This window comes from Lipomyces tetrasporus (assembly GCF_029532465.1).
Source record: "Lipomyces tetrasporus strain NRRL Y-64009 chromosome Unknown POJ06scaffold_10, whole genome shotgun sequence".
Lineage (NCBI taxonomy): Eukaryota > Fungi > Ascomycota > Lipomycetes > Lipomycetales > Lipomycetaceae > Lipomyces > Lipomyces tetrasporus.
In genome coordinates this window covers 33,961-59,937 of record NW_026611605.1, presented here as the reverse complement: position 1 = coordinate 59,937, position 25,977 = coordinate 33,961, and the positions used below count along the sequence as shown (strand labels likewise).

General features: G+C 45.0%; 6 protein-coding genes across 6 annotated transcripts; 3 read left to right on the top strand and 3 right to left on the bottom strand.

The window, feature by feature from the left end:
- Positions 1 to 1,815: 1,815 nt before the first annotated feature.
- Positions 1,816 to 2,781, bottom strand: POJ06DRAFT_285488 (oxidoreductase; the record flags this gene model as incomplete). Its single annotated transcript, XM_056190198.1, has 3 exons — positions 1,816 to 2,157; positions 2,210 to 2,322; positions 2,359 to 2,781. The coding sequence occupies 3 exons, from the start codon at positions 2,779 to 2,781 to the stop codon at positions 1,965 to 1,967; spliced, it is 729 nt and encodes a 242-aa protein (XP_056041121.1). The 3' UTR covers positions 1,816 to 1,964.
- Positions 2,782 to 4,978: 2,197 nt separating this feature from the next.
- POJ06DRAFT_296914 (uncharacterized protein) lies at positions 4,979 to 5,465 on the top strand. Its single transcript, XM_056190576.1, has 2 exons — positions 4,979 to 5,269; positions 5,328 to 5,465. The coding sequence occupies exons 1-2, from the start codon at positions 5,078 to 5,080 to the stop codon at positions 5,445 to 5,447; spliced, it is 312 nt and encodes a 103-aa protein (XP_056041120.1). The 5' UTR covers positions 4,979 to 5,077; the 3' UTR covers positions 5,448 to 5,465.
- Positions 5,466 to 10,439: 4,974 nt separating this feature from the next.
- On the bottom strand, positions 10,440 to 11,988 carry POJ06DRAFT_259668 (NADP-dependent oxidoreductase domain-containing protein). The gene is made up of 3 exons (XM_056188414.1): positions 11,623 to 11,988; positions 10,560 to 11,571; positions 10,440 to 10,507 (listed from the first exon to the last, which is right to left on the bottom strand). Exons 1-2 carry the CDS (start codon positions 11,648 to 11,650, stop codon positions 10,580 to 10,582), a joined length of 1,020 nt encoding a protein of 339 aa, XP_056041119.1. The 5' UTR covers positions 11,651 to 11,988; the 3' UTR covers positions 10,440 to 10,507; positions 10,560 to 10,579.
- A 525-nt stretch (positions 11,989 to 12,513) lies between these two features.
- POJ06DRAFT_283075 (uncharacterized protein) lies at positions 12,514 to 13,592 on the top strand (the record flags this gene model as incomplete). Its single annotated transcript, XM_056190081.1, has 3 exons — positions 12,514 to 12,682; positions 12,747 to 12,998; positions 13,048 to 13,592. The coding sequence occupies 3 exons, from the start codon at positions 12,514 to 12,516 to the stop codon at positions 13,590 to 13,592; spliced, it is 966 nt and encodes a 321-aa protein (XP_056041118.1).
- A 716-nt stretch (positions 13,593 to 14,308) lies between these two features.
- Positions 14,309 to 15,658, bottom strand: POJ06DRAFT_19479 (uncharacterized protein). Its single transcript, XM_056184967.1, has 2 exons — positions 15,533 to 15,658; positions 14,309 to 15,444 (listed from the first exon to the last, which is right to left on the bottom strand). Exon 2 carries the CDS (start codon positions 15,420 to 15,422, stop codon positions 14,382 to 14,384), a length of 1,041 nt encoding a protein of 346 aa, XP_056041117.1. The 5' UTR covers positions 15,423 to 15,444; positions 15,533 to 15,658; the 3' UTR covers positions 14,309 to 14,381.
- A 1,324-nt stretch (positions 15,659 to 16,982) lies between these two features.
- POJ06DRAFT_296910 (NADP-dependent oxidoreductase domain-containing protein) lies at positions 16,983 to 18,238 on the top strand (the record flags this gene model as incomplete). Its single annotated transcript, XM_056190575.1, has 3 exons — positions 16,983 to 17,258; positions 17,325 to 17,924; positions 17,960 to 18,238. The coding sequence occupies 3 exons, from the start codon at positions 16,983 to 16,985 to the stop codon at positions 18,128 to 18,130; spliced, it is 1,047 nt and encodes a 348-aa protein (XP_056041116.1). The 3' UTR covers positions 18,131 to 18,238.
- Between the last annotated feature and the right edge of the window lie 7,739 nt (positions 18,239 to 25,977).

Here is a 25,977-nt window from a genome sequence, read left to right as displayed (position 1 = left end):
TCATCTAGCACTAAGTGAGACTGATAACCTTATATTTAAACCTGTGATCCGTGCGCTTTAATTGCGAACAGTGCGCAACGCCACGGGATGTGAGCGCATCGCAGAGGCTGTGGATATCCCCGGAGTGAGCGATAAGGAATTGCGGCGGTCGCATATTGAGTGTACTTCGGCATTGGATTGGCGTGATCGATAAGAAATTGCGCCGTCGCATAGTGAACCTTATATCCGTCTCGGACTATGAGCAATACGGTTTCTAACCACCAATGGAATATGGTGACAAATTCTTCAAAACAAGCTCGACTCGAGTTAGTCCACATCAGCTGTGTGGTGTGTCACCATTTTTTTGTCTTCAATCGCCATCAACGCTTCACTGGAGTCCAATCTTATTATATGCAATTAGAGCACAAATGATGCAAACCGAAGAAAGGCAATATCCTTAGTCTCTGCGACCGAGCAGCACGGAGCAACGAGAAATGGCACAGCTTGCCGGCGACAGTTCGGCTTCCTGGCGTCCGTAGATGGAGCCGCATCGGTGGGTCTGTGCGACCCTTACCCTAATGTCCTTGCGAAACCTTGGCGTTTGCTGACAATTGCTGGCCGCCCAGCGCCAGTTTCCAGCACGGACAGGCGATTGACACTCATTCAGCGCTCTCTGACATATAGAATCTTGAGGTCGTTGTTATGTATACGCATTTATTTGGAATTCGTGCTTTGGGCAGGGAGCAGGAGGGGATCGGCAGCCAACGTATGTCGGCGAATGAGAGCTGTATTAGGTAAGGTTTGAAAAGTTACGTGATATTAGGGCTGTTGACGATATCATTTCGGCGACTTATTCACTACGAATACTACATCGGCGAATTTATAAGCCTGCCGATATATATTCGTACTTTTATTGGCGAATCTATGATCGAAGTTACTTTTTAGTGTTCATCTTCATTTACGTCTGCACTTTTCGTCAAAACTTCAATCGTTACAACTCTTCGTTCCATGGTTCCTTAGTTTTCATTTCGCATTTCGCGCGAATCCTATGGTGCGTGTAGTGCTTAAAATTTAGTGACAAGTCAGAATGCCCGAAGATGAACATATCGAGACAATGGTGGCGGTGTAATTGATTTAATACCAAGATACACTAGCCAGCCGTCTCCTCAGTCGACCCGTCTAGCGCCTCAACAGACTCTCACTCGACTCCCTGCCTCTATAATCCGCGATCTCGTTGAAGCTCCTTCAGGGCGCAGATCCCGTCTCTCCAAAAAGAAATGAAAATAACAAGCAAAGCATGCAACATTGAACTAATAAGCGAAAACGTGAACTCTCTCGTAACCAACCCCGTGGCCTGCGAGATGGGAAACGTAAAGATGCTGAACAGTCCTATCAAACGCAAAACAATGATCTTATTCACCGCCATACAATTGGTTATTACTGGCGAATGCTCTTGAGATATAGATCATGTTGTTATCGACCTGGAAACTCACCTTTTGCACCGCCCTTTCGCCTATTCATAAAATTTTACCAACTCTAATACTTATCAGACATTGCAAATATATTTGATTTAGCTATGTTTCGTTTCATTTCCTTGCCCTTTAAAGATGTCAATCACAGAAAGCGAGCCCGAGGGCGACGCAGGCATTCCGCTTGTTCGCACCTCGGTTTGTATACTGACGGGCCACCCGACCAAAGTGCGACTTTTACCCCGTGCGGCTCATTACTATGCAAAGTCGCACCTCGCACCTTGGTTCAGCCCCCTGAACTTCACATTATATTTGGAGGGGCAAACTCAAAGGAGCGAATACGTATGAGCCAAAAAAATCAACTATGGCGCAGAATCCATTATGTCCTCGGAGTAGAGAATTCAAACATTCGTTTTCATGTTACAGCAACTTGTCTTTTGCAATTGGGGATTTTAAAGCCTGATGAGGTGCTATTGTCATGATCTCTGTCACTCTGGTAAGAAGTAACCGCTTGCTTTAGGCATTCGCCCCTCCATCCACACTCCACGCTGCTCCACTCACGAAACTACTCTGATCACTTAAAAGGAAAGCAGTAACATTCGCAATTTCTAGTGGCTGGCCTGGACGTGGGATTGGAGTCACTGAAGCAGAAGCCGACAAACCAGCGCTCTTCAGAACTTGCTGGTACATCGGTGTATCAACGGCTCCTCTATGATACTGGTCAGATTGAGATAAGACTAAATGTAGGATAATACACTTACGGCAAAACACAATTAACCCTGACCCCTCGTTGGCCAACTTCAAGAGCGGCGCTTTTAATCAATCCCGCAGCAGCATGTTTGCTTGCAGCGAACACAGGCGCCTTGCTTATATCCTCTCACAGCGAACATGCTGTCAATATGTACCACACTTCCAGGCTCCTCCAGATACCCCGGTTTAGCGTCTCCCCAAGCACATTGAAAGTCCCCTTCACGTTCAAGTCCATGATGAAGTTAAATTCTTCAGGGTGAGTCTCCCAAATTGACTCGAGCCCTAACTTATGGCCCCCAGTACCAGCAAAATTAGCGATTCCGTGGATCTTTCCAAGACGCTGTTTGGCCATTTCGAGGAAACGTTTTAATCCCTCGGGGTCCGTCACATCGACTGCCTGGATTATAACCCTCGCTTCCCGTTCTCGAGCCAGCTCGCTCTCGACTTGCTCGAGAGCCGATTCGTTAATGTCACATATTGCGAGCTGAGCTCCGTGCTGAGCGAGGGTCCTCACTGTCGCCAGTCCCATGCCAGAAGCACTGCCAATCACGACGAAAGCTTTGCCAGCTAGATCTTCTGTCATCCCGACGGCGTGGCGCTGGTGAATCTTTCGCTTTGAATAGACTCTGCGACGATCTAAACGACAATATACGGCCTTATGAAGGAAAGGTAAGTCTAATGTGACCAAGCCACGACAGAGAAAAAGTACCACAGAAGCTTAAACAGGAATGTCGATTTCTGCACTAGCTATGAATCGGGAGGGAGCGGAGTGACCGGGAATGCCGGCTTATAAACGTTAAGAGCTTATGTAGTGACGGTGAGCGGCAAATAGCAATCCATCGGAGGAGTTGTGACGTCAGGCAAATTCAATTTGAGTTCTTCTTCTGCTGGGAGTTGTTCTCTCGCGCCTACAGGATGGCCTGGAGTTGTGCGGCGCGTGGTTTTTGAGCTGCGCACCAATCTTAGTAACAGTCCAGGGGGCCTCATCGTTGAAAAAGGTATTACTTGGGGACATGTCGCCAACTTTTGCGCCTGAAATCCACGATGGTCGAGTGCGACATGTCCGCAAGCTCACCCTTGAATAACCCGCGGTCATGTGGAAATTTGAGACGCAGTGTGCTACTGCAACCTGCTTACGTGCTAAGCTTCCGAGGCCACGGACCCCTTTGCTTATGAGATCATGTCAAATCCGCAGCCGCTGAGGAGCTCTATGGCGAAATAACGGATATCCAAAAACAAGACCAAAAAACCCACCCCCGTCGGCAATGTGTAATCTCCGAAACTGAAAATAATAAATTATTTTTCCGCCTTATTGAAACACAAATCTTCATACAGCTTTGCATTATACAACAGCTACAGAGTTCCTGAATTTGGTACAGCCTGATTAGTTAGTACTGTATACTATAGCAAAATAATTCAATACTTATTCGTACCGACGGCCCCATGTGATCGGTGATCGTCCAGTCTCCGTCACTAACTTTTCACACCTACCTGGAGGTTAGACATAGTGGACTAGCTTACGAAATCAAAATGACTACCATGGTGTTGAAACGCAATTCGCGTTCTTCCGGAAATAATCCACGCTGAAAAGGCGGAGCCGTATTTACCGATGACGTTTGGATCCATGTTGCATACACGGATGACGATACTTGTATTGGCAATGTGATGTTCACAAAGGCCGCACGTGCCTACTGGCACTACCATCCCGGTGGGCAATTACTCTGCGTCGTTGTTGGTTCAGGCTGGCTCTGCAATAAAGGTCAGGGTGGTACACTTTTTCGTCACTTTTTCGGATTACCTACAAGTAGGGGTGGTCACGAATAACGAACATATTCGTAAATACGAATAACTAAAGATTTCTTGCTTACTAACGCGAATACGATTATACGAATAAAAAGTTATTCGTAATATTCATAAATTTTCAAAACAAATGCAATATGAAATCACGCCTACACAGCCTGCCCACCCTTATAAACTGCCCTCGACAACATCAACTTTCTCATCGTCTCGCCACTCAACGAGTGCCTCCGCAAACCTAGAAGGTCTCTCCCTGTATCTCACAATCGCTGTCAGACATCTTGTTGTAAGATAGGATAAGTCGAAAATGAACTTGTCGTCAAGACTACCAGTCACGACCAGGCAGAAGATCGGTGACGCTGATGCAGAGACATATACTACTGTGCGTTGTTACCTGTGACATTCAAAGCAGGGCTGCAGCGGATGCGGATATCCGCCAAAATTTTCCATATCCGTATCCGCCATCCGCCTTTTTGAAGGTGGGAGATATGTATCCGCTTTTGGATCCGCCTTTTGAAAGTATGGCGGATATTCATCCGCCAGATATCCGCCAATCCGCCTTGGAAAAATTCGCGGAAGTCATTAACATATCGATTTTGAGTTTCCTACATGGAGCAGGAAAGACCTCAACTAGAATATGCCACGTATTTCGACTGTCATCGGCGCTACCCGTAAGGCATGTACGCTGCTCGAACAACTTTTCTCGGTCGAGACTGAACAGATTGCTTGGTACTATGCGAGCGCTTGCTTTGCATTCACGACTGGGGTCTGGTATTTACGCTCGGCCATAGCCGCGTTGTCATATCGGCCCTGTCCGAAGGAATCGCTGAGCGGGACTCGGTCTGTTGCGACACCTTTCCCCCTCGGGTGCTCGGGTTTTTCGTCATTTGTAATGAGAATGTTGTAATTGACTTGCTTATCCTTATTTAAAATTTTTCAATTGGCTGTGTAGGTTGTGGGGAGAAGTTGGAATATATAAGAATCCTTGAAGATTCCTGCATCCCTGTTAATAATACTCCATATATCAGCTATCCAAAGATCGTATTCTGCACTTAGTCTCAAACCTTCAAGTCAACGTCAAAATGGATCTTATGAACAGTCGTCGAAACAGACCTAATTACTTCTTGCTGAATGATGGAATCGATGAAGAGGCTTCGTCAGAAGACCGGCTCGATAGTTCTCCAAATGTCATTTCTCTGGAGAACGATATCCTTCCGTCGGAATCAGCATCGCAGACTCAGCAGGTTCAGTTTGAGCCGTCGGCAGAGCCGCAGGTCGAGCAGTTGTCGACCATTCAGACGGAATCCTCGATCAGTATTGCTCCTTTACAAGAACCTCTCCGGCATGGTGGACGTTCGAAACCTCAATCCACGAAGTGGCCTTCGACATACTTCGAGATATCCGAACTTGAAAATCCCTGGATCGTTAAAAAAAGCAACAAGAGGAAGCTGATCGATAGAGATATTCGATGCGCGGTCTGGGACAAGGAAACAGCAGAAAAATGCGGTTGGAAGACTACTGATTCAAAGCGACAGGCCTCTACAGGCAATATGATTAATCATCTCCGCGGAGCAGCATTCTATAGATTCTCCCAACAAAGTGGAAGAACCAAAAAGAGCAGAGTCCAGTATATTATCTTTCATAAACAGCAAGGGGACACTTACACATCAGCAACTTCTTGAGAAGAATATTATGCACTGGATAGTCCTTGAAAAATAACCATTTACAACCCTGGAGTCGCCAGCATTTCAACAAGTCTTTCGTGATATTCCGGGAATCGCGCTCCCATTTACCAGCCGTATGGTTGTTAAACAACGGTTGGCCGATGAATTCGCAGTACAGCGCTTACAGTTGAACGAGGAACTCTCCAAAACCTGCAAGACAATTGCTATCTCTTTGGACGTCTGGACAAGCAAAAATAACCTGCCAATTCTTGGGATAATTGGCCATTGGCTTACTCCAGAGTTCCAATATCAAGAGAGAGCATTGGATTTCAAGGAACTCCATGGATCGTACAGTGGCGAAAATTTGGCGCCAGCACTTGAGGAAACACTGAATGAGCTTCATCTTGAGCGCAAATTAATTGCGGTTACTGGAGATAATGCAAGCAATAATGAAAAGATGGTTTCAGTGCTGTATCAAATTCTCCAGAGAAAACTCGGTTCTTCCACCCGGTTTAGGGGGTTAGACAGCTATGTCCGTTGTCTGGCACATATCCTGAATCTGATTGTCAAGTGACAATCAGAAGTGACAATCAGATTCAGGATATGCCGGTCAAATGGAGCAGAAAATATATTTGCAGTAGGGCTGGTCCAAATATTCGCACCATTTTGCGTTGCGAATAACGAATATTATTCGCAGGATGTCCGCGCAACGAATAAAATTGCGAATATTATTCGCCGAATATTCGTTATTCGCATATTTATTCGCAACCCCTGAAACCTTAAAATGCTCATAGTTTATTACGGCTCCAACACAAGAAGAAGCAAAGGCATTAAGGCACAAAACAACAAGCAAGTGAATGGCGGAGGCATAAACTGCAAAACGAAAGATGCATTCCACGAAACGCAGGACTGACGCACTGTAATATGTACCTGGTAAAAGCAATCTCTCACTAGGTCACAGAGCAAGAAAAGTACGCAGCTCGCTATCAATTTACTCCTTACATGACAATTTAGGGGTGTTAACGAATAACGAATATATTCGAATTATTCGAATTATTCGTAATTCGAATACGAATAATTCAATTATTCTTGCTTACTAATGCGAATACGAATAAAATGTGTTTATTCGCAAATTATTCGTAATATTCGTAAATGTTTCGCTCGTTTGAGGTAACAGCAATTTTACACGACATATACTTCATAAAATCACGGCTTCCCTGCCCGGTCCCTCTTGTACACTGCTCGCAACAACATCAATCTTCTCATTGTCTCAGCACTCAATGAATGCCTCCGTAGACCTAGAAGATCTCTTCCCGTATTAAAGAGTCTTTCGACAGCCACCTCAGAGGCAGGAATTGCCAAATAATATCTTGCTGCGGCTGCCATTCTAGGGAATTCATCCTGATTCATTCGCCACCATTCAAAAAGCCAACCTCTTTCCATGGTCACTCCGCGTTGACCACAACTACCTCATTGTCGAAATACCGGTCAATATCAGATACACGGCGTTGTCGCGGTTGCAATTTCTGCAGAACTCGCGCTTCAATACTGTACCCTGTGACTATTTTTTCGTCTGCAGAAACCGACACAGGGTCTGTTGTTAGCGGGTACTGTCGATGTAGAACCTCCTTCAGATGAGTAATGACTTTCGCGGCAGTTGATTTTCCAAGTTCTTTCTCCAAAAGTAGAGCTTTGAAGCGTGGATCAAGGACGAGAGCTATATAATATGCGTCTACCCCATCCATACAGTTATAGTACTTTTGGTACTTTTTTAAGCCTGCCTTGACAGCATGGGCAATATCAACATCAAGTTCAGAAAATTCTCCCTCCATGGAAGCAGCATCATTGAGCATATCGTGCAATTCATAGTAGATTGGGATCGCGAGGCTGATCTGAGGTTCTCTCTTGGATACGGTCAAAGTAAATTCTTCGAATTTTTGCAGAATAGTCTCGACTTGTTGCAAACGATGCCAATCTTGGGCACTAAAAGGAGGAAGATATTGCTGCTGTGCAACCCACCTTCTTATTTGTTGCTTTGCTTCGATGGCGTCCCGGAGCATTCTATGGGTGGAATTCCATCTGGTATCCACGTCATATTCGATGAATTTAGATTTCAATCCGTTTGCTTTGCACATAACCTTCCACTGTTCCTTTTGTTGTGGCGTGCGGGCTATCCAAAGAGCCATGATCCGAAGTCTAGACAATGCCGAATGCGAGTCAATATCCAGGTTTTGATTTGTTTGCAGGAGATCGCAAGCATCGACTGCCGATTTGCGATCTCCTGATCTCAAGGCAGATAGAATATCGCTGACGATGAGATTCAGCACATGTGCCAGACACCTGACATAGCTATCAGTCCCTTGAAAGCGAAATTCCTCAGGACGCCCAGTTGTATCATCTGTTAAGAGCTGTTCCTGTAACAAGTATAGGTCAGACACCAGTGTTTGGTTATTTGATGCGTTATCCGCCGTAATAGTGAGAAGCTTGCGCTCAATTCCGAGCTCGACCAAGGTCTTATCAACATATCGGCCATGTTTTCCCCGGTGTGTGCTCCAGATATTTCTGCAAACTCAAGAACTTGTTCCCGATATTGAAAATCAGCCGTCATCCAATGTCCGATCACACCTAACATAGCCTTCGAGTTTTTGCTGGTCCAAACATCCAGCGACAATGCAATACTCTGACACGTTAGCGCCAAGTCATCAACCAATTGAGCCCGACATAAATTGAATTCCGCATCAATTCGACTAGCTGCAGTCTGCCGGCAACGGAATGGAAGTGAAACACCTATATCGTTGAATATTTGTTGGAATGACGATGATTCAATTGCCAGGAACGCCATATCATCCGTGACCATCCAACGTACCAAATTCTGCTCTAATCTTTTCGCTACATCATCCTTAAAACTCTTCTTGAACATCGTAGTAAGCGATTGCTGCTTCGGTTCCCATTCATCCCGTCCATGGCCATCACCGCCATTCAATGGGATGCCATGCTTGCCAAGGTGAAGTTTCATGTTGCTGGTGGAAGTTGCTCGGGCGGAATCCGTCGTCTTCCAAGCACACATTTTGCATCGAATCTCACGATCCACGATTGGTCCCTTCTTGCCTCGCTTCGGATACTATAACTTTCCGGGAAGCTCAGAGACGCTGAAGTTTGACCACAGTGAGAGATTCTGGTTCTTGTCGAGATGTGCTGACGACTCACCCGAGACACCAGAAGATTCTGGCAGTTCTTCTACCGACGAAGTCTCTTCGTGACAGGTGTCAGACGTCTGAGAGTCGGTTGGAGCAGGGGAAATTGATATCCACTGACTAGCCGAATTATTAGCTGTAAGTGGCTCAACGCCTTCAGTTGATAAATTCAATCGCAACTTCTTAACGATCCGGTCTTCAGGACCTGCCTCTTCGTCACTGCCGTCATTAAGGAGGTGATAGTCAATTCTCTCGGACTGACGAAAACGGCTAGACATGATAAGGGACAACTCGTCCTCGTCCATTCCGCTGATGGTGGAGATCTCACGACCGCTGTCAGACATTTTGCTGTAGATACGTATAGATTAGTTACAAAGGAATTGAAGAATATTGGTAGAATAGAACGCGCCGTTGTGTAAGAGACGCGTTTAGTTACTACGCGTCGTGTTCAACTAAAATAAAGTTTACACATAGGGTTAGGGTCATTTCATTACGAATAAACTGCGGATAATATTCGCTATTCGTATTCGACGGTTCAAGCCTTATTCGTTACGAATAAAAGAAATTTTACGAATACGAATATCGAATACGAATAACGAAATATTTTATTCGTTAACACCCCTACATGACATTGAGCTGGAAGGCTGTAAGGGGCCATATTGGCTCTTGAAACTGTGAATTAAATTTATTAGGGGGCATCCCCTGAGCACGTGATTAGATGCGAATATTCGGCTTATAACGAATATAAATTACGAATATTATTCGCACTGCTCAGGATTTGCGAATAAAATTGCGAATATTATTCGCAGCGGTTGGGACTTGTGAATAACGAATACGAATAATGCCGATTACTGCGAATATTCGTATTCGGAGTAGCCCTAATTTGCAGATGTTTAGTTGATTTCAATACACAAGCATTAAACTGCGTCATTGGTTGGCAGAGCGTACTGTAGGTGTTAAAGCAAGTTCGAACGCCCAACCTATCTGCGAGAGTCAAGTCACCATAATCCTCTACTTCTCCTCCGCATTTGGAGACTGTTTAGTTGCAGCAGTTTGAGACTGTCATTTGCCTCGAGGGACCTATATCCGTGGATATTCGTCGCGGATACGGATACGGATAGAAAATATGCGGATACTGATTCGGATAAAAGTTTTACATGGACTCGTATAGTAATCGTATTGGACTTTACATGGACTCGTATAGTAATCGTATTGGACTTCACGAATACGAATAACGATTAATCGCAAATCGTACTCGGAAGTATTATCTAAGTATGCACGTATATTATATGAAAATATAACTACTATTCTTGTCCGTGACCCTTTTTTTTACTTCACAAGTCGCCTTACTATATTCCCAAATAAAATAAGCTATCTAATTTGGTATGCCAGTCTAAGCCATTGTGAACAACGAGACGCCAGCTTGCATCTCAATGGCGTGGTTCATATGATCTCCTCATCTCAACTCTCCTTCGTATAGGGGTATGACTGGATGACGAAGATATGGAGATACCAGTTTGGCAAGTCGTGAGTTCAGGTTTCAGATTCTCCTGTTTCTACGCATATGCCTATTTTGTAATCAAGATCTTTATATCTATTGAAGCTAAAAATTGCCCCATCAGGAGCGAAGAGTTCACGTAATTTCTTCCCGAGGCTACATTGAGAAGTTAAAAATATGAAATTCACCTTAACGTCACTTTATTCACCTATGGTTTCATGAAGTTCCCTACTGGTCGTAAGAGTATACAAGCTTCCCATTCCAATAAGGCGAAACATCCGACTTAACAACCTTCCAGGCCGCATCTAAGGCCACCACTACATCCTCTGGCAATGGACCACTCTCAATGGCATTAATATTGTCTTGGAGTTGTTCCAACGAGCTGACTCCAATAATTATGCCATCCCCGACTAGCCCATTTGAAGTTCCCAGCTTAAGCTGGCTGTGGTGAACCAACCATCGCAGTGCTATCTCTAATAATGTGAGCCCATGTTTCTCGGCAACTGGCTGAACAAGGCTAACCGCATCCCAATAGACGTCTTTGAAATACCGGGATCGGTATAAGGCGCCTTGCGAAGTCTTTGCCGAAAATCGCCCGGTTTCGGGAATTTCGGTTGTTTTCGTGTATTTTCCAGACAAAAGTCCCCCGGCAAGGGGGCTAAAAACAACAAGATCTAGTCCGTAATGACGTAATGCCGGGACCAGCTCGTCTTCTATGTCGCGGCTCATTGCATTGTAACGGGCTTGATATAATGTCGGGCACACTAGACCATGATCTCTAGAAAGTGTAACAATCTCGGCAACTTCGTATGCCGTATAGTTTGAGAGGCCGAATATCTTGAATTTACCCTCCTTATAAAGTTTGTCGACTTTCTTTAGAGTCTCTAAGAACGGAACGCTACGGTCTGGAGCATGCAAATAAAAGATATCGACAGAATCAGTCTTCAATTCAGCAAGCGACTTCTGGAGATACTTGGGTAGCTCGGATGCAGAATGCATTCCAGGCTGAGCAGGATAGCACTTAGTTGCGACGTGAAAATTATATTCCGTCTTGTATCCGGCTGCGCTAGTCCACCCTTCCTGCTCACCGTCTGTATAGACACGAGCTGTATCGATTTCACTATACCCGCGATCATTGAAATACTTGAAGATTGCTTTCGTGTCCTCCAAACTTGTGACTCTGGCAGAGGACGAATTTGCGGGACCGAAAGTCATGCAGCCTGCGAAATAAAATTAATTGAAATTGCAGCAGTCGTTACGATGGTCCTCACCGAGAATTGTGCGAATTTTAGAAGACATTACTACTGCCTGGATACCACAAATTTGTCTGATAAGCTTGTTCAATGGGCGACCATCTTGAAGGCTTACTTATATACAAATATTTTGCTGAGAGAATATCACTAGACATTAAAATTAAATTCAATGGAGCAAAATAAGCGAGCCCTAACCTAAGTCCGAACATTCGAAACATATACTTATTTTTTCCGGTGTGCAGTGGATTCCCTAGTTAGCATCAAGTCGGTCAGTGCTGATCAGGTGCATGCGATCGCCAATAAGCAGGTTGCATAAATGACTCCCACCCTAGCCATGTACTTTTGCCACACAGTTGAGTCCATGCATGCGAGGCTAAAAGTCCACGCTGGGCAGCCTAACCCTGACCCTAACCCTGACCCTGGGCACCATAAGCTCTTCGGTTGCAATAGTTTCAAAGGTGGGTGTGACATAAGGCGAAAATGGTTTAGCGCACTGTGGCGCATTTTAGCGCTATTTCTCAACGCAGACCCCTTGATTGGGAAAAGAAGCTGATCCGACCGAGCAGCAGATCGAGCGGATAGTTATATGCCAATCCCACACAGAGAAGGGGCAAGTCGCGGATGCCACGGTCCTGTCGGAAGAAATGGTATGGCAGAAAACCCTGCTGCTAAATAGAGAAGCCCAGCTTAAAATAATCCGGACCTAAAATGTGCAGATGATTAACTTAAAACAAAGGGTTAGGTTAACGAGCTCCAAATGCTCACTTGCAGGGACCCAAATCACTGATGATAATTTTCATCTGAACGTTGATCAAGCTTTATCAGTTTTTTTTCTGCGCAGATCGACGGAGTACCCAAAGCCTGATGATGAAGTTCAGGAAATAGTCCTTGTCGCTCCCATATTCTCGAATGAACTCCGAATTACTGAGTGGGTATACGGCCAACACTAACGCACCAATGCCATTGAATGGTTTGGTCCCACTAATTGAAGTATTTGCACTAGAGGATAATTGGACCGGTATATCCAGTCCTGCAGAGCGAAGAAAGCTGCAGAATCGTTTAAATCAGAGAGCTTATAGTTAGTGTTCACGCCGCGCTGCTCATTGTGGCTGTTCTGAAAATTGGAAGCTAATGTCGTGCAGGAAGACGCAAGGCAGACCGGTCGGCCGTGAATTATAACGCTATTTCTACACTGGTGAATGATTCTCCTGAGCTAGACGCATGGGGCGTTTGTAACAATCGTCATGGCGGCCCAATCCGTTCACACCGTCTCAGATCCTCACTAGATCCAACAAACCAAACCGGTCAAATGACAGATGTGGTCTCGTCTGTCACTCCGACTACACTCGGTATCCGCAAGCTTAGAAATCTGCCTGTTGATTTTTATAGCTTGAGTTTTCCAGAAATGGAGGCAATAAAGAACTATTTTGAAGAATTGGCAAGGGCGAGCTATTTTCCAAGCCAGCTCTCCAACCGCAGATCATCTCCTTACGCTTGTCCACTTCAACGTTTTTCGAGCCATGATGAGCAATATCATCATTCTTGGTGTGCCAACGGAATTAATGAAAGACGACGAAGCTCAGTCTCCGTTTAGTACGATGAATCCAGGACGTAAGGGGTGCAGTGACTTTTCTCTTCCATTGAGCCTTCGCCCAACTGTGCTTCAAAGAACGATTTCCCATCATCCTTGGCTAGATTTCTTCCCCATACCCAAGATGCGGGATAATCTTCTGAGCGCAGGCGACTCGTTTGACGACGAGGAACTCTGCCTTGATATCCTGCAAGTCCCCGAGGCGTCGGCAGGTATGGCCGGTATGGCGGGCCTTATCGTCTGGGGCGAGCCATGGGATCCATATGGCTGGGAAGTGACAGAAGCTTTTGTGAAAAAGTGGGGCTGGATCGTTAGGGATTGCCAGGAGATATTGGTATCGACGAACTACTGGCGGGATCAGCGCGGGGAAGAACCACTAGTCTTTGAGTCCGTGTAGTTATTTTATTGCGGCTGATAATAAAATATTTATACCTCACTAAGGTTATTGACTTTAGTGATAACATCACTGCAGGTTAGTGATTCCATCACTAAAAGAGGTCTTATAAACGCTAAGCAAGAAGTAATATAGGAAGGGCTCTCAGGGCACCAGACGTCGATGTATGAGATGTCGAGTTATTCCTAGAAAATGACAATATAGCTATTTGGTTAGTTGGTCTCCCTAAGCCCTCTCCCTACAAACATTTAGGTAGTGTGCCGCAATGGACACTGAGTACAATCTGAATATTGCGTTTCTAGACTGTCTCTAAACGATTCTGTCCTCTGTCCCAATGATTTAACCGTTAACCCCTAAACCCGGTAAGATAGGGTATTTTCACTCGAAAGTTCAAGAATTTAATTTATTGTTGACGTCAGTTGCGTAGAGCCGTTACTTGCGAACTGGCGTCATTTCCAAGGGCCTAGACGACCGTCACGGGCGTACTCTTGAAACTTGGCCCATTCACCAACACCCAATCTGGTCACGAGTATATAAAAGAGAGTTTGTCTCCATCGTCAGTTCAAAAGAGATCCTATCTTTTAAGTATAAGACTATACTATTGTTTCTTGTCCATAGCGTAGTTACCCAGCGAGTGTCCATTATTCCAAGCCTTGCCTTGTGACAACGATTACCTTCTTTGCAATACGGTGGCCCTTGGAAAATAGCTACTGAACCAATAGGAATTTAGTATCACTTTTATTACAAATTGCGAGAAACATTAAACACTTTCAAACTGCACCGTCTTGATCTTCATTTCACAGGTTCTTTGCTAATGTATGGTTCTTCCATATACTTAATGTCCTCCTCAGTTAGTTCTAAATTCATGGCAGCAATAGCATCATCTACTCTTTCTGGTCTACTAAAACCAACGATCGGATAACAACCCTTAGACAACACCCAAGCGGTGGCAACAGAAGCCATATTAACACCTTTATCCTTTGCTATTTTCTCAACACGCTTGTTAATTTCCTTATCTCCTTCAGTCAAAGTATCCAAAACGACTCTTTGCAAAGTACCATCAGTAGCCTGTCTTGTACTATCTGTCGATTTGACGTCCAGAGGTCTTGTCAGAAAACCTCTGGCATTAGGGCTCCAGGGGATCAAACCAACACCAGTTTCCTTGCAGTAAGCTATCATTTCTCTTTCCTCTTCACGATTGATCAGGTTGTAGTAATTCTGCATGCAGATGAACTTGGTCCATCTGTTTCTGTTGGCAACTTCCTGCATCATGACGAATTGATAAGCTTTCATAGTCGAAGCGCCAATATATCTAGTATAACCTAACTTCACAGTATCGTGCAAGGCCTCCATTGTCTCTTCAATTGGAGTAGATATGTCGAATCTGTGGATTTGAAAGACATCCATGTATGTGCCCAATCGCTCAACTGAGGCCCTAGCTGAATCCAAGATGTGCTTTCTTGATAAACCCTTGGTGTTAATGTAGTCACCTTCAGGGTAGTTACCGTGCGTTATGACATTGAAATTGGGGATGTCTTCATCGATGGGGAAGAACACTTTGGACATAATGACGACTCTATCTCTCTTGATATCGTACTTCTTAAGGAATTTTCCTAAAAGAATCTCGGATCCACCATTGGAGTAAGCATTTGCTGTGTCAAAGGTACGAATACCGGAGTCATAACATTTCTTCAATACAGCAAATGCTTTTTCTTCGTCTTCAATAACCCAGTCGAACCATCTTTTGTCACCGAAGGACATACAGCCAACGATGACTTTGGAAGTCTTTAAGCCTGATTTACCCAAGTTTGCATATTGTGAGGAAACTGACATTGCGGAAATATTAATTGATGATCTATTAATTGTTAGGGCCCGATGGGATTGGACAAGTGGCAAAAACATATAAAAGCAGGATAAGGGAGACAGACGGTCCAACTACCTACCTATATAAATCTCATCAGCCACATAGTAAAGGGAGAGGAAACGCGGACTAGCCCAATGAAAAAAAGACTAGTTCACCGCTTAATCAATTTGGATTATTAATTATGAAGAATAAGAAAGCCGATGGTCGTTTATTGCTCTTTAGATAGCGTAGGTTTTGTTTTCTATGCGTAGAATTAGTCCGGCTACAGACTTCGTACCTGCACAGCCACACAAGATGGGCCGCATCCTTGTACATTGTGATTACCTCCCTTGCTCCCCAGCATCCCTCGTCGATCACGCTCAAGCCATAAAAGGATCAGTACGAGGACTGGCTCGCTTTTAGCCCGCAACTTTTTATTAGTGAAACGTTTTTCACAATTAGCAAAAGTTAGGGCATCTCCCGAGAGCCAACTGCAATCTGTTGTTGTATATCTTGTCTGATAATGTCCTAGAATTGTAACATAGGTCGCTCACGATCATACTAGCGAGCCGCGTCGTAACAGGATAACTAAGCTTGCTTTGGTCCCAAAGTGTTCGTGATTCACCATAAAACAATTCGTAGGCCGTCATTCAGAGTTTTCAGGACGAAAAGTTGTGGCTCAATAATATGTAAGGCATTTGGCCCTCGCCTTAAATGCGTACCGCAAAATTCAGGGGGCTGACCTATGCATATAATAGTCGTGCAGGTGTGCGCCACCAAAGTTTAAGGCTAGAATGCCGGCTCTACAAACCCATTGGAATGTGAAGATTGTTTACTAGTGGGCGCGATTTACAAAGCTTACGGAGGAACTCGTTGAGCGCGGAAACTATGAGGTGTCTGGTGTTGCGGCAAGATGTATATAAATCTCAGGTAGGGCTGGACACGATATCGCCAGAGGAAAATTCCTGGCGATAATTTAGGTGAAGTTTATTCTCCGAACCATTATCCGAATGATGCAGTCGGCGTAGTTTTGGCATACAACATTAACGGGGCGGCCTAAGGATCGGCACGGATAATATCCAGGCCAAATTTTCCTCATCCGTATCCGTATCCATATCCAGATATATTGGCTTTATCCGTATCCGTATCCGCAGGGATATGACTCACGTGACCTTGAAGGGGCTTTTGCTTTGTCGTTTTTGGTTTGGAGCCCAGGACTTATTTAAGGGAAAATTTAAAATTGACTTCTCTTGCATCCCATCGTACATTGTCTGATGGGAGGATATCTTCTGATTACAGATTAACGCGAAGCCTACGCTTATGCATACTGCTTACACTTTAAGTTTTTGCTAACCTAAAGCGGCTTAGGTATATATTTTAAAGGTAAAGATATGAGAGTTAGTCTAAACTAAGGGCGGAATCCAATACATCCATTGACGTCATAAGGCTTGTCGGTAATGCAACCCTTATCCCACCTAATATATAATCCAATCCTGAGATCGCTTTCCGTCTGGGTTCTTGAAATTCACCAAGATCTAAAGTCCGAAGAAATGGCAGTTCCGGCAAAAGCTTTCCTTTGTCGTCATCGTCAGCTTGCGCCAGCAGCGTCGGTCCGAGTCTCACCGATATGTTTGGGTGCAATGAATTTTGGTGATGCCTACAAAGAACGCTACGGTGAATGCAGCAAGGAGACCGCATATGAAATACTCGACTATTTCGTGAGCCAAGGTGGGAACTTCATCGATACTGCAAATGGCTATCAGGCAGAGCAATCAGAGATGTGGCTAGGTGAGTGGTTAGCCTCGCGCAACAATCGAGATCAGATCGTGCTCGCAACCAAATATTCTACCCCCTATAAAAGTCATTACAAGGATAGGATTCAGTCCAACTAGGGGGGGAACGGAACCAAATCGATGCGCATCTCACTAGAAGAGTCTCTTCGGAAGCTTCAAACTAGCTACATCGACCTGTTCTACTTACACTGGTGGGACTTCACTGTTACTATACCAGAGTTGATGCACAGTCTGAATGACCTTGTAGCGTCTGGGAAAGTTTTGTGTCTGGGTGTATCGGACACCCCCGCTTGGGTGGTCGCAAAGGCAAACCAGTACGCTAGAGATCATGGACTTCGTCAGTTCGTCGTATACCAGGGGATGTGGAACGCTTCAATGCGCGATTTTGAAAGAGAAATCCTACCAATGTGCCGTGATGAGGGCATGGGTTTATGTCCGTACGGTACTTTGAATCAAGGCCGATTCCAGACAGAGGCAGGATTTAAGGAGCGTGAGATGTACAGTCCAGGTAGAAATTTCAAGCCACTCTCTGAGCATGACAAAAAGGTGTCTCGGGTTCTCGAAGAGGTTTCCAAGGCAAAAGGGGTTGAGCTCACAAATGTCGCTCTCGCATACGTTTTACACAAGGCACCCTATGTTTTCCCTATTGTTGGCGGCAGGAAAGTGGATCATCTCAAGGGTAACATTGCTGCTCTTGAAGTCTCCTTGACTGCGGAGGAAATAAAAAAATTGAGTCGGCTTACGAATTCGATCCCGGATTCCCGCATACGTTCCTTAGTGGCACACTTTTCGATAATTCTGCCCCAATGGGCGCTTACGGTCCAGGCGATGTATGGTTGACAAAGCAGCTCGGTGATTTTGACTGGGTTCAACTTTCGAAGCCAATTAAGCCTGCTCAGATGTAGCATGGTCAATTGGAATGCACTTCGCAAAGGCGAAACACAGACTTTTGTACATGTGTGTTTATAGATTTTGGTACAATTTACAAGTTATATACAGAACAATCAGTAGGAAAAGATTTCCGATTATCTGTTATTATAATAAATTATAAAACCATTTATTTATTTAAACTAATTAAATTCTATAAATTCATTATTATCTGATTACTCACTAAGTTAATTATATTATTGATAACTTATATTAAGTTATCTAATCTATCTGATTTAATATCTATATTTCTAAAGCTAGATTCTATCTACAAGTAATACTTAGATAATGATATTAACTATAAATCACTATAGATCACTATAGATAACTTTAGATAAAAAACAAAGCTAAATATTAAATTTGCGCAATGTCCCTTTCGTCTTGTAAATCTTGTGCTTCCTGTTGACTAAGTGATCCTCCTTGCTGTAGACGTGTTTTCTTAGCCCTCCGGCGTTTGCTAAGCTCCTCCATTCCTTGCCGAAGGATCTGGTTCTCTGCCTTCAACAATGCCAATTGGTGCATCATTTTTGACGTACCCTTGGCAAACTGGTCAACAGCTTCGTAGATTGAGGTTGGGGGGCTATTTTGATGACGGGCAATTCGATTCTTAATGAAAGTACTCTGCGATGAGGCTTCCGGGGGGGGGGGGGGGGGGGGGGGGGGGGGGTTACTAGGGCGAGAGTTTGGAGGCATTGGCGTCTTTAACTTGAGATCGAGCACAGAAATCACACTCTCGGGGACGAATGGAATAAGTCAAGCACCTCGGAAACCTCCTTGGATGTTTTTTTACCGTCATTGCAGCGAAAAACGCAACGCGGAAGGCAGGAAAGAAGTCGTCCTTGGTAATGTGGGTGATGTGAGCCCGCATCATATCCTCAATTTGCCGAGCGTATGCCTTCTTTAGTGGGCTAAACACCCAACGTCGAGTGGCAGGAGCATGTGAGAGGAATGTGGAGGCATACAGAGGGTGATGATGTTGTTTTCCTTGCAGTATTCCTCGCACTCATCAGAGTGGTGGCTCTCGTGGCCGTCGAGGATTAACAGACGATAACACCCACAGTTCGGGACTTGGTATGCTTCTCAAAATGCCGAATCCAATCCATGCCTTTGTCATTCGTCGTCCAACCGTTCTCAGTAACAGCGATTACCCAGTCGGGTGGAAATCCGCTGTTTTGATACCAAGACGCGAGGTGGGTTTTCCCTGCAACAATGACGAACGGCGGCACCGTCGAGCCCTGGAATTGACGCCCTGGATTACCGTAACCCATTCCCGATTGCCAGGCTGTACCTTTTTTTGCCTTTGTACGCCCGTCTGAGCTTGTCACAATCGTTGCGGTTGAGATAACGCCCATCATAAACCCAGTCTCGTCGAAGTTATAGATATCCGTATCCTGGATGCCATACTTCGCGATTATATTGCGTACAGCTCAAAACAGCTACGAATAATTACTGGATCTTCGCATTTGGCCCTCCGGTAGTCGTACTTCCGCCGAAACGCGTCCGGAGATCTGGGCGGCGCTTGACGAAGTTCGAAGCCCAACGTAAGTCGTGGCGTAAGTGGCCGAATGGCGTAAATGCTCTAATTGCCGAGAACTCCCCCTCAAAAACTTACATTATTCAACAATGGTCCGTCGAAAAAGTTTAAACGCGCTTGAACTTGATACTAAAGTTGCTGAAGCAGTTTTAGGAGTCCAACAAGGCTTATATAAGTCTTCGTACGCAGCTGCAAAAGCGCTAGGGCTAAATAAGAACACTGTGCTTAAACGCGTCTCTGGAGGTCCGACACGTTCTCAAGCGCGCCAACAACAACAGAAACTTTCATACGCACAGGAGAATGTACTTCTCAAGTGGATCAAAGAATTAACAATCAGTGGCTATTCTCCAGGGCATCGATTGTTGAAGGAAATAGCTGAGGATATTCGTACGACTCGATCTCGTGATTTAGACGACGCGTCACCTCCTCTTTTGGAACTCCACGCACGTCTCCCCCTTGGCCAAGATTGGGTTCCACGATTTATTAAACGACATCCACACCTCGCAGTTGTCATTGGACGTCGAATTGAGTCTGTACGAATGGACGGAGCAACAAAACCAGTGCTTGACGCGTGGTTTAACGCGTATCGCACGGTCATTCAAGAGTATAAAATCATGCAAGAGAACACATACAATATGGATGAATCTGGATTCTCGATCGGAACAATGGAATCAACTCGAATTATTCTCGATTCCACATTTCGTACGAAACATCAAGCTCATCCAGGCCGTCAAGAATGGGTTTCTATGATTGACTGTATTTGCGCAGACGGAACTATTCTTCCACCACTTGGGATATTCAAAGGGAAGAACGTTCTTCAGAATTGGATCCCGAACGAAGTCCTTGATAAATGGTTCTTTTCGGCGAATACAAAGGGTTGGACGAGTAATCTTCATGGGTTAGAGTGGTTAAAACGCGTCTTCGAGCCTGCGACACGAGCAAAAGCGAATGGTCAACAACGCCTCCTCATCTGCGATGGTCACGATAGCCATATTAGTGGAATCTTTATAGCTCACTGCCTTCAAAATCGAATTACGCTTCTTATCCTTCCACCTCATACATCGCATTTACTCCAGCCGCTTGATGTTGCAATATTCGGTCCATTGAAGAAGCGATTGACCGCTGCGCTCTCGCACCTCAACCAAGCACAGCTCGTACGAATACAAAAGATTGAATGGATGGAGGCATATATTCAAGCTCGATCGGAGGCTTGTACGCAACAAAATATTGAATCAGCATGGCGTGGGGCCGGTCTTTTTCCATTTAATCCACAGCGAGCACTTCGTACGATGGTTTTGGACACAACCCCGGAGCTAGAAAGACCCAGAACACCAACAGAATTTGATATATTTGATCAAGTTTTTGTAAATAGCTCACCTCCGGATGCTACAAGCTTACGGTCAGCAAATGAGCTCCTCAATTCAACAATTAATAGTGATGCAATTCCAACAACTCCGATCCGCCGATATATCCGAAAGTTGACAGCCGGGGCTGAGCAACTTCAAGCACGGAGTATTGTCCACCAACACGATGCTAACAACTTGCGCTCTATCATAAAGAAGCGTACGAACCGTACAAAGGGAAAGAGAGTGGTTTAAAAAGGTCAATTCCATGTTTCTACACAAGAGTTGTGCGATGCAGTGGCAGCTGCCGAAAAAGATACCAAAACACGTGCAAGGAAATGGAGAAAAAAGAAGGGCAAGGGTATTTCGTACGAGACTGAGAGTGAGGGGGATATTGAAGAAGGAACCCAGGATGAATTTGAGAGCGATACAGAGGATTGTATTATAGTTGATGTGGAGTAATATGAGTTTTTGAGAGAGAGTTCTCGGCAAATAGAGCATTTACGCCATTCGACCCACTTACGCCAAGACTTACAACGCGTCCCGACGCTTGGCGCGTCGCGTGTCGCGAGAAGTCGATTTGCTATATCTCCCACAATAGACAGCCGAGGAGGAAATCCTTTGGCACCTAAGTCGAGGATGTATTGAACAAGGACTAATCTTTCTAGGTCGGTCAATTTCCGCAAATTGGCTGGAACATCGCGTCGTGGTTGCCGGCCGGCACGTCGGTGACGTGAGGTCGTTTCACTAATACCATATATCTTTGCTGCGGTCCTAACGCTTAGTTTTTTGGACCTTTGGAGTGTTTCGATGGCAACGATGATCTTGCTTTCATTAGAAGAAGATTCCATGTTTTGATGTGGAGGGAAAAAGGGTCAAGTGTGGAGGGCGGGCGTCGAGGGGAAAATGCGCCGCTCGTTTGGATGCGCCGCTCGTTTGGATGCGCCGCTCGTTTGGATGCGCCGCTCGTTATACATGTACGTTAACGGATATTTTAAATATAGATTCATACTTCTATTTAGAATGCAAGTTCTCTCCTGTTACACAAATTTCATTGCAATTCTGTCTAGTCCCGAAAAAAGTTGCTGGATCTTATATTCAACTGGAATTTTCGCATGACACCCTTTCGCTAAATCGCAGACGAGCATTCCAGAGAAAGCCGGCACATGTTCGATAAATCACGCCTCCAACAGCCGCTTATACTCTTCAGCGGAAGAAAGAGGAGGCGCTTGCGGCTCTGAGAATCACGAAGAAAATCTATCCCGGTTAGTAGCGATCTAGCGCTCGTCTGGATCTAGGCGGCTCGGATCGTTGACTCGGTGCCACTCCCTCTGTAAAGCAGAGGACCGGATCTGAATCGAGCGCTGACCTCGCTCAAGACTATAGAGACCTGGCCCCGACCTGGCCGCTTTTCCGGCTACCTAATACCCGATGCTTTCAGTCTGATGCAATATCGTACCTGGACGGAACTTTTCGTCCTTCCCGGAAAGCGCCTCGCAATCTCCGACCACGAAGATTTCCTTTTTTGAGGCCCACTATGAGCTCATCTTCTTCAGGCGAAAACGGTGTGCCCTTGACTGAGATGCGCATCGAACCTTTGGCAGAGGAGGTCGGTTTGTTATATCCGGTATGGCCGTCATCGTTTCGGGGATCGGACTCGGGTTCGGAATCCATAATGCTGTCGTCATCATTGTCACTGCCATTATCCAACCCCTTCAGATGAGCTGTTACCCCTCGATAAATGGTATCATCCTCGCATCCTTCGTTACTGCAGTTTCCCTACCTAACCATTCATCTAGGTGAACAACGAGAGAATATGTCCTACCTTAACCTACGCCCAGTTTTGTAAGAAGACATACTCCGCATAGGTTAGGGCGGTTGACTGAATTCACCGTCATTCTAACGCTGGTATCATTCAGAATACTTGAATTAAAAAACTCCCAGGACTAAGAACTCATGCATATTCGTAATAATAAGGCCAAGTGCGAGAAATTTTGCCATCCATATAGTCTTCTGTCTAGGGAAAGATCAGCTAGTTCCGCAAATCGATTCTTGGGTACTTACAAGGGCGTCAAGAAATTCACTAATCATTTCTTCCTCATCTTCCATCCATTGGCGTTTCCTTCCCGCCACAGAACCCTCTGAAAAAGTCTGTGCACGGTCAAAATCTATCCAGAGAACCCTGGTTGTGTCTTTTTGCCATCATGTTGCGGGGATATGGGTCGCCGTGATAAATTCCCACTTCATGAATGTTCTTTAGAATTGTACGGAGTTCAGCTATCCGTTTTTCTGAAGACGTCTCAAGGTCTATTTGCTATAAGTTTGGAATGTATTCCATAAGGATAGCATTTGGGCGTAGTTTGTCCTTCAGATAATTTTTCAGATAAGGCTGCCATAGTGTCGGATCTATTCGTTCTATCACACCATAAAAATCTGGAACGACACCTTGCTGACACAGTCCTTTCGTTTTTAACCGGCGGTATACAACGCTTTCACAGGTAAACGTGTGTGGGGGGGGGGGGGGGGGGGGGGGGGGGGGGGGGGGGTTCGGCGTGTGACTTTTCACTGCATGGTACTTGGAATCATTAAGAAAAGTTTCAAACATTTGTGGATGAAGAGAACATACCACCTTCAAAATGCATCTCTTTCCTAGCACAGTCACTTGGAAAACGCTTGAAGATTCTGATTCTTTCAGCATCTTGATGTAGTAAATGACATCAACAATGGTTATTCCCATGACTTGTTCGAAGGCAAAGCAGGCTTGTAAAGTAATCAACGCGTGTCAGTTGGCGATCACCACCCTTAGCATCAAAATGCCTAGTATTACCCGACATCAAGTGGCTGTAGGAGATGAGATGAATGAGGAGGCATACAGAGCGTAACGATTTTATTGTCACGCAGAACTGATCGAATTGAGCCGAAACGTGGTTTTCATGACCATCGAGAACGAGGAGGCAATGAGTGCCAACCGTACGGCCTTTAGTATGGCGATCAAAGTGCTGAACCCATTCAAATCCCAACTGATTTGTTGTCCAGCCGTTGTCACTTACTGCAAGAACCCAGTCATGTGGTAAGGTACTCTCCTGGTACCATGAGGTAAGGTGACGTTGTCCCGCAAAGATCACGAACGGTGGAATTGCCCAGCCCTGAGAATTAATGCCCTGAATTACCGTGACCGATTCTCGATTGCCCGGCTGAGCCGTCTTTGGACGAGAGCGTCGCTCTGAGCTTGTAACGACCATTGCTGATGAGATTATTCCCATCATGAAGCCGGTTTCATCGAAGTTGTAAATATCCGCGTCAACAATGCCATATTTTGCAATCGTATTTGTACTAGCTCAAACCATTTCCTAATTAGGTCTGAATCTTCGCAGAGGGCCCTCTTGTAGTCGTATTTACGATTGAGCCTCGTTTTAAGCTCTGGGCGACGTTGAGTGAAGTTTGAAGCCCAGTTCGTGCCCACCGTGCCTCCATTCCGAGAAGCAAGGAGTTGATTGGCCATATCTTCAACATTATTTAGTCTAGGCGAAAATCCTCGCGAATCCAGGCCGAGGATGTGCTGAACGATGACTGACTCCTCGTTATGACTATTGGGCGTGGAATCGCGTCGTCAGGGTACGTGTTTTATCGGTGGATATCCGTGGATAATGACTAATCAAGATCGCTTTATCCGTATCCGTATCCGTGTCTGCCTAATGCCTATCCGTATCCGTATCCGTATTTTTTGACGGATATCCGCGGATATATCCGTTATCCGTGTATCCGTGCCGATCCCTATTGCTGCTTGTCATATCTTACCTGCCCTGTTGTCCGATGTCGGTTGACGCTCCCGTTGCCCTATAATTCTACCCTTTGACTTAACTCAATCTTTGCCACTCTTTACCCGAAAATCGCACCGAATCTCCCATTTGCTCACAACTTACCACTCTGCCACTTCCAAAACTTTACTAAATCTTATGAAAAATTCATTGCGGTGTACATAATGCGCTTCTATCTCCCTGAAATTTGAGACTATTTCTTACAAGTCGTTGAGTAAATTGTCTCCAATAGTCTAGTCTTGCCCGCTCGACATGTGCTAAATATTCACTTGCCGTAATAAAGCTGCCCCATAAGATTATTAACTTAAACTGGAATACATACAGGATATATACAGCTTCCACAACATCAGATTAGGTTTTTCATTTTCTGCATTGGTCTGTGGTAGGTGTAGATCTGTCTCTTAGCACGATGTGGTCGGGAGATTTCGCGTACCTGTGTCGCTATTACGTCGTAATCTACATAAATAAATATATCATTCGAGGCGTCTAATATTTCTCTCATCCCGATTTTACCATTTTTATTTAATTCTAGGAAGCCTGAAAAAGGGGCGCACTTTGGTGGCTGAATCTGCCACGAGGTGGGGTGTCGAATCAGTCCGTGACCCTGTCCGACACGACCTTTCTCAAGCACGACCAACCAAAGTGCACGTGCCAACCGGTTGTATGGACTATTACCCTGATGTTCGGGAATCAGAGCGGTATATCTGCTCGGAAGACTGCATTGGAGCATATCCCTGTTTCCTTATACTTAACTAGCTGCTCGAAGCGAACGAACTCTGCGGGATTGAATTCATGGTATCTTATGTACTGTGCAAATGCAGACTCGGAATCGTTGTGTCTCGTCGGATATTTTGAAACAATACAAATCGGGTAACCTTGTTAGTCGGACACAGGGACCCAAGCAACTACACGACTTACACGAGTTGATACACTTGGTGTATTACACTAAACTAAATAATCTACACCAGAGCGTTTCTGACTAATCCACTACATACATTTGAAGCTCCAGTGTACGTGGATTTAGTGTATTCAGTGTATTTGTTCGCGATAAGATAAGGCGCTGAGAAGATGGTAAAATGGGGATTTTAAAAGTTTATGGGTATGGCCACACTAGGATTCATGATTAGTAA

Coding starts and splice junctions, on each gene's coding strand:
- POJ06DRAFT_296914 (XM_056190576.1), top strand. CDS start 5,078: ATGGATCTTATGAACAGTCGTCGAAACAGACCTAATTACTTCTTGCTG. Junction 5,270..5,327: donor AGCCGTCGGCAGAGCCGCAG/GTCGAGCAGTTG, acceptor CTCCTTTACAAG/AACCTCTCCGGCATGGTGGA.
- POJ06DRAFT_19479 (XM_056184967.1), bottom strand. CDS start 15,422: ATGTCAGTTTCCTCACAATATGCAAACTTGGGTAAATCAGGCTTAAAG.
- POJ06DRAFT_259668 (XM_056188414.1), bottom strand. CDS start 11,650: ATGTCTTCTAAAATTCGCACAATTCTCG. Junction 11,572..11,622: donor TAAAATTCGCACAATTCTCG/GTGAGGACCATC, acceptor TTTATTTCGCAG/GCTGCATGACTTTCGGTCCC.